Source organism: Panthera tigris, chromosome C1 (assembly GCF_018350195.1).
Source record: "Panthera tigris isolate Pti1 chromosome C1, P.tigris_Pti1_mat1.1, whole genome shotgun sequence".
Lineage (NCBI taxonomy): Eukaryota > Metazoa > Chordata > Mammalia > Carnivora > Felidae > Panthera > Panthera tigris.
In genome coordinates, this window is record NC_056667.1 from 117,658,213 (window position 1) to 117,677,113 (window position 18,901).

General features: G+C 45.8%; 1 protein-coding gene and 1 pseudogene across 5 annotated transcripts in view; both read right to left on the minus strand.

Annotated features, from left to right (window-relative positions):
* Window positions 1–18,901, minus strand: part of CFAP221 (cilia and flagella associated protein 221) — a 104,578-nt gene that overhangs the window by 40,767 nt on the left and 44,910 nt on the right. For all 5 annotated transcript variants that reach the window (XM_007091153.3, XM_042994264.1, XM_007091154.3 and 2 more), the window contains 5 exons: window positions 12,702–12,861; window positions 8,289–8,409; window positions 8,093–8,204; window positions 7,541–7,649; window positions 4,120–4,207 (listed from right to left, as the gene is read on the minus strand). In XM_007091153.3, coding sequence (XP_007091215.1) covers window positions 4,120–4,207; window positions 7,541–7,649; window positions 8,093–8,204; window positions 8,289–8,409; window positions 12,702–12,861 — 590 coding nt within the window. The remainder of the gene's footprint in view (window positions 1–4,119; window positions 4,208–7,540; window positions 7,650–8,092; window positions 8,205–8,288; window positions 8,410–12,701; window positions 12,862–18,901) is intronic.
* On the minus strand, window positions 18,464–18,557 carry LOC122241687 (annotated as a pseudogene).

Here is an 18,901-nt window from a genome sequence, read left to right on the forward strand (position 1 = left end):
GGTGCAGGTGGATGGGGATCTGCCCCTTCCCTGGAGGAAGTGTCTCCCCAGGCTGCTCCCCTCCCTCACCTCCTTCTTCCCCTGAACCAGGAGCCCCGGGACACTGGGACACTCCCAGGAAGGCTGGCTGGCTGGGCTTGGATTGATATCCCCACATACACCTGCTTTTGGGGAAAAGGGGACTGTGCACACTGCAAAAACTTACTGGTTTTTACCTGGGTTTTTATTATTTAAGTGACTTCTAAATCTAGCTTGGTTTGTGCATACGCTGTTTGCAATCATTTAAAAAAATTTCCTTTTAAATATTTATTTTTGAGAGAGTGAGACAGCGTGTGAGTGGGGCAGGGGCAGAGAGAGAGGGAGACACAGAATCCGAGGCAGGCTCCAGGCTCTGAGCTGTCAGCACAGAGCCTGACTCGGGGCTCAAACTCACAGTCCAAGAGATGATGACCTGAGCCGAAGTCAGATGCTTAACTGACTGAACCACCCAGATGCCCCTGTTTGCAATCATTTCCAAAGACCTAACTGAAAGAAAGGTACTCTGATCACCACACTAACAAGAGAAACAAGAGAACTGTATTATTGTCACCAGGGGGTAAGCTGTGTAGCTCTGATGTGAACGTATCTGGGAGCTGACTGTGGACCTTAGCTTCAAAATACAGATTTTGTGGGGGAGACACCAGACCCCCACCATGACTAAAAATAAAATAAAATAAGCACCTTAAAGAAGGGAATGGCGAACAGGTTGGTAGCCAGAAGAGAGAGGAGGGTGATGTATTATACGTTTATCAAGACTCTACTTATTTCCAATGCGCATTTTGGAATTCACTATCATTGATCATCTCCCGAGGAAAAGCCCATCATCCTGCTATAATGCCTACTCCCTCCGCTCCCTCCACACCCCCCTCCAGCTCTCTTTCATTCGCCTTTCTGCCACCTGCCTTGGGCCTCCAGGTGTTCCTTGCTGCTGGGTCACCTGCCAGGATTCGGCTGCCAGATGAAATCTCCCGGACACAACAGAATAGGGTCTCTGCAACAGTCCCCCTGCACTGGGGCTCAGGGTCCTGTTGGGTGTTGTTAAGGGTGTGACGGCTCCTTTCCTGCTCTACTCGGACACCTTTGAGGACGCTCACTACTCTCTGCAGGCCTCTCTCCAGCCCCTGCTCACGGCTGTCTCTGCTTCCTGGACCAGAGAAGCCTTTTCTTCTGGGATTGCTCTTTGCTCTCCGTGTACAAACACGCCCGAGTCTGCCAACTCAGAAACCAACCTCCTAGACACCTCATCCCCCTCTAATGGTCCAGGCCCTGACTCCTCGCCCCTGCTCATCTCAACTTTTCAAGAAACCATCTACTCGCTTCCATACATTCTTCGGGCAATCGCAATTTGGCTTTTTACCTCCGCCTGTCTCCCAGGATTGCCGACGCTAAGGCAAACAAAGGCCTCCGAATGCCCAAACGCCATGGGTTCTTCTCAGGCCCTGCCATCCTGGATCTCTCCCCCATCGGTTTTCTCAGCGTTGTCCATTTCTCCTGACCTCCCTGACCACTTCCCTTCTGTCTTCTCCATCGTCCGCTGCTCTTCCCTCAAATCAGGAGCTTCTCTAGATGTCCGGTCTTGAGTTACCAGCTTCTCACACCATTCACTTTCCCCAGGTCACCGGGCTCCTCTGTGGTCTAGTGGCTACCTCTCTGCTGAGGCAGACTTGTTCCTTCAGCCGCCACCTGGATGCCCTCCAGTCCCCCCAACATGCCCCAAACTGAACTTTTCATCTTCTCCCTTCTTTGGTATTTGGGATCTCATTTAAAATCGCCAGCAAGCATCGAGCTGGATACCTAGGAATCATCCTATCTTCTCCCTTTCTTTACCCTTTAATTACTGCAGTTGGTACATTTTTAAATCATCCCTTCATGTTTCTCTGCCCCTTCTGGACTGTGCCCTTCTTGAGGGCAGGAAAAGTGGCTTATTCTCCAGCAGAATCTTACAGACAGTGAGTATTCACTAAGCACACTTGCCACGCGAATGCACAGTTGGGTTGGCCCGTCCACCAAATGCTGGCAATTCTAGCCCTAACGGTCACATTGACCTGGTGGTGCCATATCTGTATCACCTTCATCTCTAAAACAGTTAGAGGGGTGCCTGGGTGGCTCAGTTGGTTGAGCGTCCGACTTTGACTCAGGTCACGGTCTCGTGGTTTCTGAGTTCGGGCCCCGCGTCGGGTTCTGTGCTGACAGCTCAGAGCCTGGAGCCTGCTTCCGATTCTGTGTCGCCTCCTCTCTCTCTGCCCCTCCCATGCTCATGCTCTGTCTCTGTCTCTCAATAATAAATAAATGTTAAAAAAATACAAAAAATAAAAGTTAGAAAATATCATCAAAAAAATAAATAAGGGGCACCTGGGTGGCTGAGTTGGTTAAACGCTGGACTTCGGCTTAGGTTATGATCTCACCGTTCATGGCTTTGAGGCCCACATCAGGTTCTGTGCTGACAGCTCAGAGCCTAGAGCCTGCTTCAGATTCTATGTCTCCCTCTCTCTCTGCCCCTCCCCTGCTCATGCTCTGTCTCTCTCTCTCTCTCTCTCTCAAAAATAAATAAACATTAAAAAAATTCTTTAACGAAAACATCACCCACTGTAGGGTGGACAGAAAACTTGGTATTTTGTTTTGAAAATCACATATGGAGAAACTGATCTACTCATCAACCTAAATTTAAATGCCAATCTAATATGTGCCTTCCCCCAATGCTAAGATTTACTAATGCAATGATTTTACATTCTTTTGTCTATCTCATGAAAAATAAAGAAAAGTAAGATAAATTTATTCAGATATTTGACTTAGACTCTAATCAAGAAGAAAACGGAGGAAGAAAAATGTATTCTATACGAGAAAAATATTCCTATCTGACAACATACCTATTTTTCCGCAGTCCCTCCTACCCAATGCTGCCACTGTGTGCGGCTCTGACTGTGGGAAGCACACAGTCCCAGGCTGAAATATATGTGTTATGGCTGAATTATGTCCCCAAAAGTCATATGTTGCGATCTTAACCCCTAGTCACATCAGAATATGAATGTATTGGGAGATACAGTCTTTGAAGATGTAATCAAGTTAAAATGAGGTCATGGCGTGGGCCCTACTCCAGTGTGACTGGTGTCCTTTATAAGAGGGAATCTGGACACAGAAACTATGAAGTCACAGGGAAAAGACGATCATCTACAAGCCAACGAGAGGGATCATTCCCTCATGTCCCTTACAAGGAGCCAACCTTGCCAACACCTTGATCTTGGGCTTTCAGAATGGCGAGAAAATACATTTCCGTTGATCACACCACCCACTCTGTGGTACTTGGCTATGGCAGCCCCGGCAGGCCAACAGGACATGTGGTGATTCTGCAAGTCCTACCACCAAAGTCCGAGCCCCTGAGACAGGAGGTGCAAGCGAAGCCCTATCTCCTCTGGCCCATGTGTGTCCTGTGCTTCGGCCATTACAGGCCTGTCCCCGGTGTCCCCTGCACCTGTCCTCAGGGAACAACATCTCTCATGCCATGACAAGCCCAGGGGTGTGATCCAGCCCTGCCATTCCCGTCTCCACCCCCCACTCCCTGAATCCACAGGTGCCGCCTTGGCGACCTAGCCGTGGCTCCCTCCCCTCAACCGGTTTCCTGCTCTCTGCTTAGCCCCCTTGAACATCTCTGACTTGGACCTTTTGTCTGGCTCTGGCATGGCTCCTGGCCACTGTCTTTGTGTCCTTACTTTCATGCCCTGCAGAATACAGGACAGATGCACCTAATGTCCAGAATTCCAACCTGAATTTGAGGCATTTCCCTCCCTCTGAATTGGATGCCCCTGTCCTCTCTATTGCTTTTCAAAATCATACCGTGTCTTCCAGGAAGCTTTTCAATTAAATGAGTTCTCTCATCTCTCTGGCTTCGAAATCCCCACAATACTTAGTAGAGGTCTCTTGTGACACTTACGGCCGGCCTTGATTTATGGTTAACAATGAACTTGTCATCAGCTTCCTCCCCCCAACTTTAAGTTTTCTTTCTCCTGATGTGGCATCTTGCATATAGCCGGAATTCGACCTATTGAGTACAATCAGCGACATCAAACTAACAGTGATTCTGACCTTGTATTTGGCGTATTCTCTTTGCCGCTCTTCAATAAGGTCTTTTTTAAATTTTAAAGACACATGATCTTTACCAAGGTGCACCTGCCTGGGGAGAAAAAAAACAACAACAAAAAAACCAGCTTCCAGAACCGATCAGAATACCATGGTCGGCTTGGGGATGGAATGTCTTAGCTATACTCTACAACGGAAGAGGAGTGCTGAGACATTGGAGCAGGGCCATGGGGGGGGCAGACACTGTGGAGACTACAGCAACACAGCTGAGATGAAGAATGTGTTCTACAAAATGAAGCTTCTCTTCTAGCAACACATGCTGGATCTTTATAAATAAATGAAACAAAAATCCGGACGCTCAACATCTCTAGTCATTAGGGAAATGGAAATCAGGACCAGAGTGACTCGTGTACTGGTACGCCACACCCACGAAGATGTCAGTGACGATGATGACGGCAGCAACAAAGCAGGCACTGCCAAGGATGTGGGCAAACTGGAACCTTTGTTACACCGCTGACAGGAACGTTCAGTGGGGCAGCCACTGTGGAAAACGGTGTGGCGGTGGCACAAAAAGTTGAACATCGAGTTCCCACACGACCAAGCAATTCCACTCCTAGGCATATACCCAAGAGGACTGAAAAGATGCGCTCACACAAAAACTTGTGTGTGAATGTTCACAGCAGCGTTATTCACGACGGCCAAAAAATGAAGACCACCCAATGCCCATCAACTGAGAAACAGATAAACAAAACACCGCATGGCCATACAATGGAATAGTATGCAGCCATAAAAAGCAACAAAGCCCCGATAGATGCTATGATGTAGATGAACCCTTAAACTGTGTTAAATGAAAGAAGCCAGTTACAAAAGGCCATATGGGTGTGTATGATTCCATTTATTTTTTTTTAATGTTTCTTTATTTTTGACAGGGAGAGAGTGTGAGCTGGGGAGGGGCAGAGAAAGAGAGAGAAAGACAGGGAGACACAGAATCCGGGCTCTGACCTGTCAGCACAGAGCCCATCACAGGGCTCGAACTCATGAACCGTGAGATCACGACCTGAGCCAAAGGTGGGTGTTTAAACAAGTGAGCCGCCCAGGCTCCCCTGTATGATTCCATTTATTTTTTATTTATTTATTTAAAAAAAAATTTTTTTTCAACGTTTTTTATTTATTTTTGGGACAGAGAGAGACAGAGCATGAACGGGGGAAGGGCAGAGAGAGAGGGAGACACAGAATCGGAAACAGGCTCCAGGCTCCGAGCCGTCAGCCCAGAGCCCGACACGGGGCTCGAACTCACGGACCGCGAGATCGTGACCTGGCTGAAGTCGGACGCTTAACCGACTGCGCCACCCAGGCGCCCCTGTATGATTCCATTTAAATGAAATATCCAGGGGCGCCTGGGTGGCTCAGTCGGTTAAGCGTCCGACTTCGGCTCAGGTCACGATCTCGCGGTCCGTGAGTTCGAGCCCCGCGTCGGGCTCTGTGCTGACGGCTCGGAGCCTGGAGCCTGTTTCAGATTCTGTGTCTCCCTCTCCCTGACCCTCCCCCGTTCATGCTTTGTCTCTCTCTGTCTCAAAAATAAATAAATGTTAAGAAAAAATTTTTTTTAAATAAAAAATAAATGAAATGTCCGGAATAGGTGAATCTACAGAGATACAATAGTGGTCACCAAGTGCTGGGGGAGGGGAGAGGGGACTGGGGAGCGACTGCCTAATGGGTATGGGGTTTCTTTCTGGAGTGATGCAAATATTCTGGAGTCGAGTAATGGTGATGGCTGCACAGCCCCGTGAATACACGAAAAACTTCTGCATTGTACACTTGAAAATGGCTAAGATGGTGAACTTTGCGTTTGGTGAATTTTACCACGGTTTAGAAAACTCTGGTATGGAGTGTATTGACTGTGGAGGCTGGCACATGTTCAAAAATAAATAGCAGCTACGATGAGAAGGAGAGTGAAGAGACCTAGAAGCTAAATACATATCGTATGACCTTTGGATGCTGGATTCTTCCTCTCCAAAAACAAACAAAAAAGCCAGATAGAAAGGACTTTATTGAGACAACCGGGTAAATCTGCATATAGGCTGGAGATGATAATATTACGGTATCAATGTCAGCGTTCTTGGAAGTGATTATGGTAATGTTGGAGAATGTCCTTGTTCTTAGGAACTACACGCTCAAGTCCCTAAGAGTGAAGCCTCATGACATCTGCAACTTACTTTCCCATGGTTCAAAGAAAGACGCATGTGAAGCGTGTGTATGTGGAGAGGGAGGAGTAGATACGGCATAATGTCAGCAACCGGTGACATGTCAAGTGTCAAGTGTGAAGAACCCATGTCAAGTGTCTATGGGTGTTACTGGCAGGTTTAAAAAGCTTTCAACAAAAACAGCTGGGGGAAAACATGAAGTGAAGAACACAGCATACAAAACTGAATTTAGGATGTGACTTGAGGTATGCTGCGAAGAAGCACGGGAGGAAGGAAATACACCAGGGCTAATGGTGGTCATTAGCACATTATAGAGATTTTTTTTTCCCTTCTCTACACTTAAAAAATATGTATTTTTCAGGTTTTCGACAATGACAACATGATCATTTCTTATAATAGGGAAAGAGCACTTTAAAAAATGATCTGAAGGGACTTGGCGTTCTTCCCATTTAACGGAGGGCAGCCCGTGGATACAGACTGCCGCGGAAGCAGAGGTGCTTCCGTGAGAAACTAAGGGTGGTCCTCTGTGCAAGCAGGGGGGCCGCAGGGGGCATCTGTGAGGGCCCTGGGGCTCAGCGCACCTTCCTTCTGTCCAGGAAGTGTGGAGGTGGGGCGTGGACGAGGCGGCCTCTCAAAGACTCTTAAATGGCCTCTCAAAGACTTTTTAGCTCAATTCAAGAGTTCCTAAAGTTGACGTTAGTGGAGTCTGTGCACACGGATGCATCTGGTATGAACTGGTAACAAATTGTGGAAAGGGCTCTATTTTGACTGCCGGAGCACAAGACAGAAGTCTCATGGCTGAGTTTTAGAACCCCCCCCGCCAGGGCCTCTCCTAACCCCTAGCCAGCACTGCTGGGCTCCCTGCAAGGCCCCTGGGGCACACTGCCCAGGGCACAGGGGGCTAATGCTGGGGCAAGAGTTGGGGCACCTGCGGAGAGAGAGATGGTACGCTGGCAGCAGTGGCCGGGGGGAGCAGGGTCCTGGTTCTGCCACTGTCTGCTCACACTGAGGAAAGAACCTGTTTGCTCGCAATAATTTAGTCCTAATGGAAACTTCGGAGGTCCAGTGGAGGAGAGGGAATAATCAAACTTCTAAAAGGGCACAAAAAGCTGTTACATTTCATCATGTCTCATGTATAAAAAGCCATTACTAAAAAAAAAAAAAAAAGCCATTACTAAAAACACTGTATTTTCATTTGATATAAATAATTGCTCAGTATTTACCACTTAAGGTGATTTTCCATCTCTTCATAAGTGTCCTGTCTGACTTTCTGTTCAAACAGTGCTTCCTTCATCTGTCTTGTTTTTGAAATCTCATTGCCTTGGTCCAAAACTGAGGGCAGAAGCAAACGATGATTATACCAGAGTCAAATTAGAATCATTTGCTAAGACAAAAACACATTTCTAATGGCAAAACACAACAGCAATCTCAGCTTCGTTGCTGCTGTTACTAACAGTAAATGTGGCAAGCGGTGGGGCGCCTGGGGGGCTCAGTCAGTTGAGCGTCCAACTTCGGCTCAGGTCAGGATCTCGCGGTTCATGAGTTCGAGCCCCGTGTCGGGCTCTGTGCTGACAGCTCGGAGCCTGGAGCCTGCCTCGGATTCTGTGTCTCCCTCTCTCTCTGCCCCTCCCCCACTCTCACTTTGTCTCACTCTGTCTCTTAAAAATAAATAAATGTAAAAATAAAATTAAAAAAAATTTTTTTTTTTAAATGCGACAAGCAATAATTCTTTCCTGTTCCGCCAGGGGCTGATTTATAATGAATCGACCAGTTACCTTCTCTTAATTCTTTAATCTTCAATTTCCCTGGTTCTTGGTTTAAAACAGTTGCCACAGCAAACGGATTTGATAAATCCACTGGGAATCTCAAGTCGTGATATTCAATTTCCTGAGACCAAATCAGGAGGGAAAAGTCACTTATTTTGCTTCTCTATCATTCCTTCCAGCGTGTTGAGTGTAATGCGCACGTTACCTTAATCTTTGGGGGCTTTATTTTTGGTGGCAGGCGGTGAAAATTTATGTGTGTCATCGCCTTTTCTGGAGGAACATCCACTCTCTTAGAAGGAGCATTTAATCTTTCAAATTCTTCTAATCTATAGTTTAAAACAGGTATTAAATTAGTATATGATCCAACAACGCAAAGTTCCTATTTTTTAAAGGATTTTTTTAGGTAATCACTACACCCAATGTGGGGGCTCGGATTTACAACCCCGAGATCAGGAGTCACATGCTCTACTGACTGAGTCAGCCCGGTGCCCCACAAGCTTTCTATTTTTAGTGTTCCTTCTGGAAATACCATGGCTTTTGGTCAATTAATGACTATATCTGCACTGAAAATAAATTTGTGTGCTAAAACAGTGGTCTACTAGGACGCCTGGCTGGCTCAGTCGGTAGGGCACGGAACTCTTGATCTCAGGGTCGGGAGTTCAAGCCCCACGTTGGACATGAAACCTACTGAAAGAAAGGAAGAAAGAAAGAAAGAAAGAAAGAAAGAAAGAAAGAAAGAAAGAAAGCAAGCAAGCTTTATATTAAAAAAAAAGTAAAACAGTGGTCTACTAAAATAAATGCAATGTCAGTATACCAGTGTATAATCATATGTGTCAAAATAGTCTACCAATGGGTGCTTTTCTTTACCTTCTCGAAGAATATAACAAGAGGACAATGTGACACACTGAAAAATGCTCTCACAGTCTAGTGTGATTCATTTCTAGGCTGTTGGTTTTCAATAGCTAAATCTACTACATTAAAAAAAAATCTTATACTGATTTATCTTCCTAGTAAAAGAATGATTATGGCCACTGTTTACAGTGGTTTTTTTTTTTTAGAGAGATAGAGTGCATGCGTGCACACACACACACACACACACGTGTATGTGAGGGGGAGGGGCAAAGGGTGGGAGAGAGAAGAGAATCTCAAGCAAGCTCCATGCTCCGCTTGGAGCCCAACGTGGGGCTTGATCCCAGGACCCTGGGATCATGACCTGCGCCAAAATCGAGAGTCAGATTCTCAATCAACTGAGTCACCCAGGCACTGCCAGGAAGATCTTTTAAAAAGCAACTCGGACTAATATTTGAGATCTTTTCTGCAACTGAAAACTGTCTTGGACACATGTAGGTATAGGCAGTGCTATTACCGTGCCTACAGAAGCTACCGGACTTATTTATTACGAGATGTAGTAGAACTACGTCACGTTCAATACTGTGAGGCATTTCTTCAAGCTACAATATGTGAGCACTTGTTTTGCAAAATGACTTATGTCCATGATATTACAGAAAAAGGAATACCCTAACATTTACTCATTCTTAATTTTTTTTAATGTTTATTTTTTTGAAAGAGAGAGAAGGAGTACGAGCGGGGTGGGGTGGGGGGGAGCAGAGAGCAAGGGAGACACAGACTCCGAAGCAGGCTCCAGGCTCCCAGCTGTCAGCACAGAGCCCGACGTGGGGCTCGAACCCACGAACTGTGAGATTATGACCTGAGCCGAAGTCGGACGCTCAACGGACGGAGCCACCCAGGCGCCCCTAACATTTACTCACTCTGACAATCACAATACACGTGCTGAACCCCTACCCCCACTGCACAACATGGGACACACCAGCAATCTCAAACTTAACATTGCCTTCATAAGAGTATCTTGAAAGGTCGATAGCCTGAGAGAACATGCCCTTTGGCAAGACACACACTGACTGACGGGCTGCGACGTGCAGGGCAGAGGCAGCGGGTCAGGGGGTGAGTTGTGGCCCAGTGTCCACATCTCATCAGAGCGTTGACACCACCTCTGCTATAAAGATTGGGAAACATTTTTGTTTCCACATCTTTGAAGGCGTGGAAAAACAGTCTCCTCACGCAATCTAACGGCTGACGATGGAAACGAAGGGGTTGAACAAAATGGTAAATTTTAACAAGGAGTTACTCGGGGAACTTGAGGAATTCCATCATACACCATATTCTGCCATGACAAAAACCAAACAAGACCCGGCAACCTATGAATCTTTCAGAGAGCACTGAGGCCAGGACAATTTTCTTCCTTCATGGTGGAATTTATATGTTCTAGTACTATCTACAGTCTGGGGAGATACGTAGGTCTTGAGGCACAGTCCTTGAAAACATCAAGTGTGTACTAAATGAGATATTAAATTCCAGCTGGGTGACCAAAACATAGTAGTTTAAAAACAGGGTATGTCTGCATTTGCATGGTGCTTCTACCGTACAATGCCCTCGTATATTTAAGAACATATCTTGCGGGGGCTCAGTTGGTTAAGCATCCAACTCCGGCTCAGGTCAGGATCTCGCGGTCCATGAGCTCGAGCCCCGCGTCAGGCTCTGTGCTGACAGCGCTGAGCCTGGAGCCTGTTTCGGATTCTGTGTCTCCCTCTCTCTCTGACCCTCCCCCCGTTCATGCTCTGTCTCTCTCTGTCTCAAAAATAAATAAACGTTATAAAAAAAATTCAATGAAAAAAAAAAAGAACATGTCTTGGGAAGCAACAGTCCACTCAAGCGAGGTCTTTAAGAAAGCCATTTGTACATCACAGCATACGACATGAGACGACAAATAGCATTTTGTGTGGCCAGTTACCTAATACCAGAAAAATTACTACGGTCTTTCCCTCATATCCAATGCTACTCGTTCATTGCCAGGATGATTTTATTTCTACCGTGGTTACTTGCGGGATTCGGGTTCAGCAGGCCACGCTAACATCCTACAGTTGATTTAGTCTGCTTTGAATTTTTAGGAAGAAAGTCATGACATAAATATATAATCATGGAGTTCATTCATATTTTGATGTGGGCATGTTACTCTACTTTTAATATGCTTAATGATGTCAACGTGGGATGTGTATCTTTATGTGAAAAGGAAACTCCAGATATTTCTTTATCCTTTTCAAGACATCTGTAAGGATTTTCCTTATGCTGTGACAAGTTTTCCTTTAGCTTTTATACAAATCACGCATATTAGGAAAAATGTGTAACTTTAACCAGATATATTGGGATATAAAAATACAAGCTCACAGTCAAATAGAAATAGAAGTTCAGAAAAAATTTGTTACAAAGTAAAACTTAATCTCATTTCACACTTTTACTCTGTGAATGCTGATGAGTTTAAAAAAAAAAAAAAACAACCTCCCATGTGGCACATTTTCATTTTTGCCTTATGTTGAAGTCACTTGTTACACCTGACTTCTTTTAGCTCCTCTGCTGTGAGTGTCTTCAGAGTGTAGACTGTGTCCCATAGGGCTTTGCAATGGACACTGCACACAGCAGGCACTCAACTAATTATAGCGTCATATTGAGGCACCTGGGTGGCTCAATCGGTGTCCGACTTGGGCTCAGGTCGTGATTTCACAGTTCATGAGTTCGAGCCCCACGTCGGGCTCTGTGCTGACAGCTTAGAGCTGGAGCCTGCTTTGGATTCTGTGTCTCCCTTTCTCTCTGTCCCTCCTCCTCCTTGTGACCCTCCCCCACTTGTGTTCTTTTTCTCTCTCAAAAATAAATAAACATTAAGAAAAATGATGTCATGTTGAAAATTTGAAAATAGTTATGCTGTTCCTGTCTTATGATTTACATTTAAAATAGAGTGTAGGGGGGCGCCTGGGTGGCTCAGCCGGTTAAAGCGTCCGACTTCAGCTCAGGTCACGATCTCGCGGTCCATGAGTTTGAGCCCCGCGTCGGGCTCTGGGCTGACGGCTCAGAGCCTGGAGCCTGCTTCCGATTCTGTGTCTCCCTTTCTCTCTGCCCCTGCCCCGTTCATGCTCTGTCTCTCTCTGTCTCAAAAATAAATTTTAAAAAAACGTTAAAAAAATTTAAAATAGAGTGCAGGGGCACCTGGGTGGCTCAGTTAAACATCTGACTTTGGCTCAGGTCACGAGCTCGCAGTGTGGGAGTTCAAGCCCTGCATCGGGCTCTGCACTGATAGCTCAGAGCCTACTTGGGATTCTCTCTCAATCCCTCCCTCTCTGTCCCTCCCCCACTCTCTCTCTCTCTCTCTCTCAATAAATAAATAAACTTAAAAAAATAAAAAATAAAATAGAGTGTAATACATACATACGATCATGTATGTAATGTGTAATGTACATACGTGAAATACATGCATAAGGTCAAAACTCAACCAGCCCAGCAGTAGTAATCAGTAAAAGCAAGTATCCCTCAAACCACCTTTTCTTGGTCATCTCTTCCCCTCTCAGTAGGAACAACTACCGCTACAAGCCTAGAGCTATTCTGTGCATTATTATTTACTTTGAAGAGTATTTTATGAAAGCTCATCATCTTACGTACGGTTGTGATGGCATTCTGCTACAAGAAAGAAAGAATGGGAAGAAATGGCGACTTAGGAATTACTTTAAACAAATTTTAGGAAGAAACAAAAGACATTCGAAAGCAGCCATACGGTAAAGCCACGTTGGGACAGCATGTTCCGGTGAAGACACATTCGTATGGTTGAGAGTTGAACTGTGAGATCCATAGCTGCATTTTTATTTGTGCAATCCCGTAGTGAAATGGTGTGAACTTCACGGTCACGTTCATCTTCCCGTTAGCCGGGATTAGTCCTGAGGGGAAAAAAAAGAGATGATCCTTCCTTGTCTTGCAAAGTCCAGTCAAAGAGGCTGATACACACACAAACATGTTCTTCCCATGGTAAGTACAAGTATTTCCATGCTCTTTTCATTAAATCCATGTGAATCGACTTCTACATGTTTACACTGATCTTATTTACCAACTGCTATGTTAATCCTTCATAATAATTGACTGTCACTTATATAAATAGATATATGTCCATCAGCATTAGTGAGTCAGACGTGAACTCCCAGAACTATCATCTTTAAGCCAATTAATGCTGTAAGCAACAAAGAATAGCTAGGAACACGCATAAAAGTTTCTGTCCAGGTAATTCAGTTTCCTGCATTTTGGTGTAATTGGATTCTCTCCTTCCAAATCTTTGGGACGGACTACTGCTCTCTCTGAAGTCAAATATCCCAGCTTACCTTATTATTTTTCTGTTCTATCTCTGGTGCCAAAAGGGCTTAGTAAGTCCTCAATAACAGGGAAAGGGAAAGAAAAGGGAGAAAGAAAAGGAGGGAGAAAGGGAGGAAGGATCAATGTAGTAGATACAAGAAGGGTTAATGTTCTCTCTGATTTCCACTGAAGGCTCTTTGGTTTGCCTTCTAGATGATTCCTTATGCCCTCATGTGTCTGGTCTTTGCACTATCCCTGCAGAGGCCTTATACTTTCCCTCCGAATTGCTTGGCATACCCTCCTTCTCATCTATGCCGTCCTCTCAATCTTGTCCCACTGTCTTCCTTGTTCTCTATGCACAACCACATGGACCTTTTATGTGCCTATCCAAGCATTCACTAACCATTTACTGTGTTCCAGGCAACGTTTTAGGCACCTGAGAAACAGCAATAAACAAAACAAAGTCCCAGATCTCACAGACTTTACATTCTAGCTGGGGACTGAAAGCAAACAAACAAATAGATGAATATAAAATATAAAGTCATGTTATGAATACCAGCAAGAAAAGTAAAGCAGGGTATGGGGGAAGCAAGTGAAATGAAATGCTCCATTTGAGACAGAATGAACAGGAGGCTTCTCTAGTGAGGAGATGTTGCAGCTGAGACCTGAAGGAAGGTCATACACATTGGGCTCCTGCTGCCTCAGGGCCTTGGCACGTGCTATTCCCTTTCTCTAGATCTTCTTTTAGTTTTTGTTTCTGTTTTTTTTTTTTTTTTTTTTTTTTTAGAGAGAGCAAGTAGGAGAAGGGGGAAGAGGGAGAGAGAACCTTAAGCAGACTCCACGCTCAGCACAGAGCCCGACATGGGGCTCGATCCCACAACCCTGGGATCATGACCTGAGCCAAAATCGAGAGTTGGATGCTCAACCGACTGAGCCACCCAGGTGCCCCCTCTTTAAGTTTTTTAATCCTACTCTCTGAAATGACCTCTTTTTGCCATCTGCCTTCTCCTAGACTCAAACGTAGTTTTACAAAAGTAGGAACCTGCTCATTACTGTGTTCCCAGCTCAATAAATACTAGTTGAGTGAGTGAATGAACCAAGTTTCATTCACTCACTCAACCTCTGTATCACGTGAAACTCCTCCTGACTCCTCATCCCTAGGAGCCTTCACTCCCTTAAACTTGTATCAGCCCAAGGGCCACCTGAACTGTTGCCTGCTCAAGTTTACAGCTCTCCCCCTGGACTGCACACCCCTAAGGCTGGCAGCAGGCCCCAAAGCTCATTTACCATCCCAGACCCTTAGCTCAGTGCTTCAGAAATAAGTATGGGTCAACTTCCTGAGAGCAGAAGTCTACACCTTTAAATGACATCCACTAGTGACCCAAGAACTCCCTGCAGGGCAGAGTGAATCAGCAGAAGGCTCGGTTCTACAGGCCAACCTAGGATCAGCTGAATACAAACCTATGTGCTACAGGTCCATACCTTGACCACCCACCCGGTCAGAAAATAAAACATCCTCTGACCCGCAGTTCACTGGGGGGCTTTAGACTGCTTCTGCTCCGGCTCATTAACTTAAAATAATAAGAACAAGCTCTGGAGCAAGGATTAATGTTTGCCTTGACCCGGCTGATTTATTTTTAAGTGCTCCCGGCCCACACCTAATACATAAAACACACTGGAGGCGTAACCTGGGCAACCAGTGGACAATGCTTTTTCCATCAACGGGGACACCAGTTAGCACAGCTCCGTTAACGGAACTTGGTTGCGGCTGATTGTCAAATGTTAACAGCTCTTAAAGGTGTGCCTAGCAGTCCTGGCTTACTGCTTGGCAAAAACTAATGGTGGGAGGAAGGAGAGCAAGTTTCATGGTTTAACAGTAAGAAACACCCCCCCCCCATTACTACTTTATTTTAAAAAGCCCAGACCAAGATTTTATGGGTTCCATCCACTCTGGGGGCAATTTCAGATCACTGCCCTTAGATCAGCAGGGATAATGTTAAATTGCAGGGCAGTGAGGGTGTAGGGTGGAGAGAGAGAGGAGAGAAAAACTGAGAAATGAACTAGAGGCTAAGAAAATCCTAGTCTATCAGTAAAATGGCTGTAACGAAGAAAACATAGCAACACTGAAAAATACTATAATGATTCATGAAGTGACCAGAAAATACCACTGGATCTTTGCCTTGATTTTTGTTTTTTTATATATTTTTGAGAGAGATAGAGAGTGCGAGCAGGGGACGGGCAGAGAGAGAGGGGGACAGAGGATCCAAAGCAGGCTCCATGCTGACAGCAGCAAGCTTGAAGCGGGACGCAAACTCGCAAACTCTGACCTGAGCCGAAGTCAGATGCTCAACCAACTGAGCCACCCAGGCGCCCTGACCTTGATTATAATTATGTAAAGTATGCATAAACATGGCCAGCCACCCACAGGAGATTTGTTAGGGTGGTTAGGCCCAGGATGGGGATCATTTTTTATTTTTATTTATTTATTATTTTTTGGGAGGGGATCATTTTTTAAACATTTCTTCTTTCACGTCCATATAGTGTCATTACAATATTGTTATCCTTTTTAAGTCACTTTTTATTTCAAATTCTCAGAAGGCACAGATCATCCTCCCTAAATTATCACAAAGCCCTCATGCTTGAAGTGTTAGTAAGTATTGGTTTTAATCTTCCAGGATTTAGGGTTTTACAAGCTGTGCGATGTGGGGTAAATTTCTTCATCTGCCTAAGCTTCGGGCAGGGATTTAATAGCGCATAGTTTAAAAACTGTCCACAAACAAACCGTTGACAAATTCGGTGTCTTGGATTCACTGGATCACAGAAGGGAGGGCTTCGAGACTCACCACCATGAACCACATGCTGCCCACAGGGACACTCACAGATCACTGCCACTGCCCAGGGTGTGTGGACAACAGAGACCCTGGCTCACTGGGCCCCATACGAGCTCTGCGACTTGGCTTGTTATGTTACCCGAGGCTCAATTTTCTCAGCTGTAGGATGGGACAAGGTTTAAAGGAGACAACAGTGTACAAAGTCTGGGATAATGCTTACTTAGAAGGGAGTGTGTGTCCTATAAATGTGTCCTTCCCAACATTTGTGCCAAATATAATGAGTAATGACTTATTCTGTATTATATTATCGTTAAAATGTCGGGAGGAGGGGGCCCCCGGCTGGCTCAGTCGGTAGAGTGTGCGACTCTTGATGTTGGGGTTGTGAGTTCCAGCCCCACGATGGGCATGGAGACTATTTTTGTTGTTGTTAAAGTCAAAAAAAAAAACAAAAAAAAAAACCCAAGATGTCAAGAAGAGGAAGTATTTTTTGGAAAAACTTACCCAGTTGATTGTGGAACAACATGAGGGGGAAGAGCACTCACCTCCTGTGAAGTTGAACACCTACATACAACTTTTTTTTTTAAGTTTATTTATTTATTTTGAGAGAGACAGAGACAGCACGAGTGGGGGAGGGGCAGAGAGAGGGAGACAGAGGATCCCAAGCAGACTCCGTACCTTCAGTGTAGAGCCCAATGAGGGGCTCAAATCCACAAAACCGTGAGATCATGACTCCAGCCGAAGCCAAGGGTCAGACGCTTAACCGACTGAGCCGCCCAGGCGCCCCTCCTACATATAATTTTTAACACCCCCAAAACATAATGACTCATAGCCTACTGTTGACCAGAAGCCTTACCAATAACATAAACAATTAACACATATTTGTAAGTTCTATGTGTTTCATTTTATCTATTTTTTAATTAATTTTTAAATTTTTAAATTTACATCCAAGTTAGTGAGCATATGGTGCAACAACGGTTTCAGGAGTAGATTCCTTAATGCCCTTTCCCCATTTAGCCCATCCCCTCCTCCCAAGTTCTATGTATTTTATACTGTATTCTTACCATAAAGCAAGTTAGAGAAAAGAAAATGTTATGGAGAAAATCATAAGGAAGAGAAAATATATTTACAGTTGTGCTGTACTTACTGAAAAAAAAATCTGCGTTGAAGTGGACCCAGACAGTTAAAATTGGTGTTGCTTAAGGGACAACTGTACCTGTACCTAAAAAAGGAAGAGGCAACAGCCTCACGGTGCCAAGCCACTGGGATGGGTTTCCGAAAGCACCGGGTCTTTCTTTTTGCTTTCTTTTTCTTTTTGCTGCCAAACTCAGGCTATTCTACAGGTCATGAGACAAGGACGGGGCTGCCCCTGGGAAGGTCTACTTAAAAAATTTTTTTTTGCATTTATTTTATTTTTGAGAGGCAGAGAGAGTCAGAGCACAAGTGGGGTAGGGGCAGAGAGTGAGGGAGACACAGACTCCGAAGCAGGCTCCAGGCTCCGAGCTCTCAGCACAGAGCCAGACACGGGGCTTGAACCCACACACCGTGAGATCATGACCTGAGCCGAAGTCGGATGTTCAACCGACTGAGCCACCCAGGTGCCCCTGGGAAGGTCTACTTTAAATTTTAGGCCTGTGGACTTTCTGTAAAGGGGTGAAATATGAGCCCTGAGGCTTTCAGTTATCAGTTCATTTCTAAGCTTCCTGGGAAGAGCCAACGCTTGCTCAGCCGCAGCAGGTGTGGGACAGATGCTAACAGCCAATTACCCCCGATCTTCCTTTAATCTTTCATTCTCTTCTCCCTCCAGCAAGCCTTTGTGACGGAAACTAGAAATAATCAGTAAAGTGAGAGTTTGGGGGGAATCTTCCTTTTCCTCCCTGTCTACCAAGTACCCAAAATGCAGGCCATGGGAGCAGGATCAGAACAGCTTGGGGACCCTACCTGTGCTGATGGGAAGCTGAGGGGCAGTCTGAGCAGGAGGATGCTGGGAGAGGCAAGCCAGGCCACCAATTCATTTTCTGTCAAGCCTGTAACCTGCTGGCAGGGAGCAGTGAGTGTAGCACACGTATGTTACATGGCCACGGTCCTGGGCGCTGTCCAGCACGCAAAGACAGCTCCGGGGAGGCCAGAGAGACTGTATGGGAATGCTTATAGCTGAACTCAAGAGCTGCACGAAGCACCACGCACAGCACCTGCACTCCCCATGGCTCACGGGGACACAGGGAGCCACTCCTGAGCACGCCCCCAGTTCACCGACGCCTCAGCAAAGCCCAACTGTGCCACCACCCACCCTTCGCCATTTTCACAGCCAGTACCCATCCAGGCCAACCTGGCTTCCTTCCTTCCTTCCTTCCTTTTTTTTTTTTTTTTAAATATGGAATGCTTCACGAATTTGCGAGCCATCCTTGTGCAGGGGCCATGCTGATCTTCCCTGTGTCGTTCCCAGAGGCGAGCCCTGGGCTTCCTTCCTGGGACAACCTGCTCCCTACTTGTGCTACTCCAACCCACTCTCCCCTCAGGAGCGTCATGAGGCCCCACCTCCTGCTGAGAGCCCTCCACTGGACTCCCTCCCAGCTCAGAACCAAACCCTAACTCCTACCACCCTCAGCTCCCCGGGGCCTCTCCAACCTGGTCTCCCCTTGGGCACATCCTCCAGACATGCTGGGCTTCCAACCTTCCAGCGATGGTGGCTCCTGTGCTTAAAGCCCCCTTCCCCAGTTCCTGACCACCGACGAAAGCAGTCACCTGGTCACATCCCCTTATTCTGTTTTTCTTCACAACCACTTCCACTCCCTGGACAATGTCC